The sequence below is a fragment of the Nematolebias whitei genome, chromosome 5 (assembly GCF_014905685.2).
Source record: "Nematolebias whitei isolate Nwh7 chromosome 5, NemWhi1, whole genome shotgun sequence".
NCBI classification, from domain to species: domain Eukaryota; kingdom Metazoa; phylum Chordata; class Actinopteri; order Cyprinodontiformes; family Rivulidae; genus Nematolebias; species Nematolebias whitei.
In genome coordinates this window covers 23,060,903-23,062,322 of record NC_056502.1, presented here as the reverse complement: position 1 = coordinate 23,062,322, position 1,420 = coordinate 23,060,903, and the positions used below count along the sequence as shown (strand labels likewise).

General features: G+C 35.0%; 1 protein-coding gene across 1 annotated transcript in view; it reads left to right on the top strand.

Annotated features, from left to right (window-relative positions):
* LOC119410315 (C3a anaphylatoxin chemotactic receptor-like) overlaps nucleotides 1–200 on the top strand; it is a 19,421-nt gene extending 19,221 nt beyond the window's left edge. The window contains exon 6 of the mRNA XM_037677227.1: nucleotides 178–200. Within this exon, the coding sequence (XP_037533155.1) occupies nucleotides 178–200 (23 nt within the window). The remainder of the gene's footprint in view (nucleotides 1–177) is intronic.
* Nucleotides 201–1,420: the final 1,220 nt, after the last annotated feature.

Below are 1,420 nucleotides of genomic sequence, written 5' to 3'. Positions count from 1 at the left end.
TATATATATATATATATATATATACAGTATACTTACAGTATATATAGCACCAATTCACAACAAAAGTAATCTCAACCCACTTAGTGAAGCAATATACAATATCAGTCAGTAAAAGTTATGAATTATGGTAGCTAGCAGATTGCATCAGATCTCCACTTCATCACAATCTCTCATCAGGTTCACTGGTGGCAGAGGAGTGACACCTTTTCACAGGAAGAAACCATCAGCAGGGCCAGTACGGTGGCTCAGTTGGTGGAGCTGTTGACTCTCAGCTAAGGTTGTCAGATTGGCCAGGGGGCCTTTCTGGGTGGAGTTTGCATGTTCTCTCTGTGCTTTCATGGGTTTTCTCTGGGTTCTCTGGCTTAAATGATGATTCTTGGTATTACATTTTTAAAGGCTATCTCTATCTTTCAACATCTACATCATATGTGTCAAACTGAAGGCCCGGGGGCCAAATGTGACCCTCGTTAACATCTTATCTGGCCTTCAGGATGTTATTTTAAATGTAAAATACATTTATCACTTTAATTTTTTTCAGTAATCTTTAATTATGATGTCAAAAGTGTAACATAGGACTTCCAATAAGACCAATCAAACTCTTGTTGAGGAACCTGTGACCAAGAAAAGATGTTGGGTATCTAACTTCAGTTAATATAGATTCTGAAACAGGCTATTAGTTTGAAAAAGGTTTTAATTTTGACTGCATTTTGTAAGTGGGTTTGACACCTATCACCCATTATTATGACTTTATCAATATTTAGTAGTAAGTCAGTTAAGAATTCTGAAATTCAGACAAAAACTGAGCATAGGAGCCTGGTGGACGATATATAACAACTAGTGAGAGTGGCCGTTCCGATTTCCATTTAGGATGGGATAGACTTAAAGATAGTGACTCAAAACTGTTGTAACTAATAATTGGTTTTGTATTAATCAATAGTGCCGACTGAAAAATAGAAGCTACACCTCCGCCTCGACCAGTTGTTCTAAGAAGCATGAAAATTTAAATAATTAGGTGGAGTGGATTCATTTATTCATTCAACCTCTATTTAGACAGGTTAATCCCATTGAGCCTCGAGGTCTCATCTACAAGAGAGACCTGATGTTAACAAAGAGTGATGACAACAGTGACAACAATAGACAATCATAAAAGAGAGGCATACAGATTTTTAAAAAAATTAAAATAAGATGGCAAAGTAGCAAAAACAGCTACATTTTAAGGCGATGTAGAAAACTAAAAACAGGAACATGTCTGCATTGGTTCTTGCCAATAACTTAACAGACATTTAACATTTTTAACATTTATACTAACAAAATATTCATGTTTTAGCCAGGTTTCTGTCAGACAGAATAAATCAATATGATGATCAGTTATCAGATCATTAAGTAAAAATATACGGTATAACTATATATATGTATATAT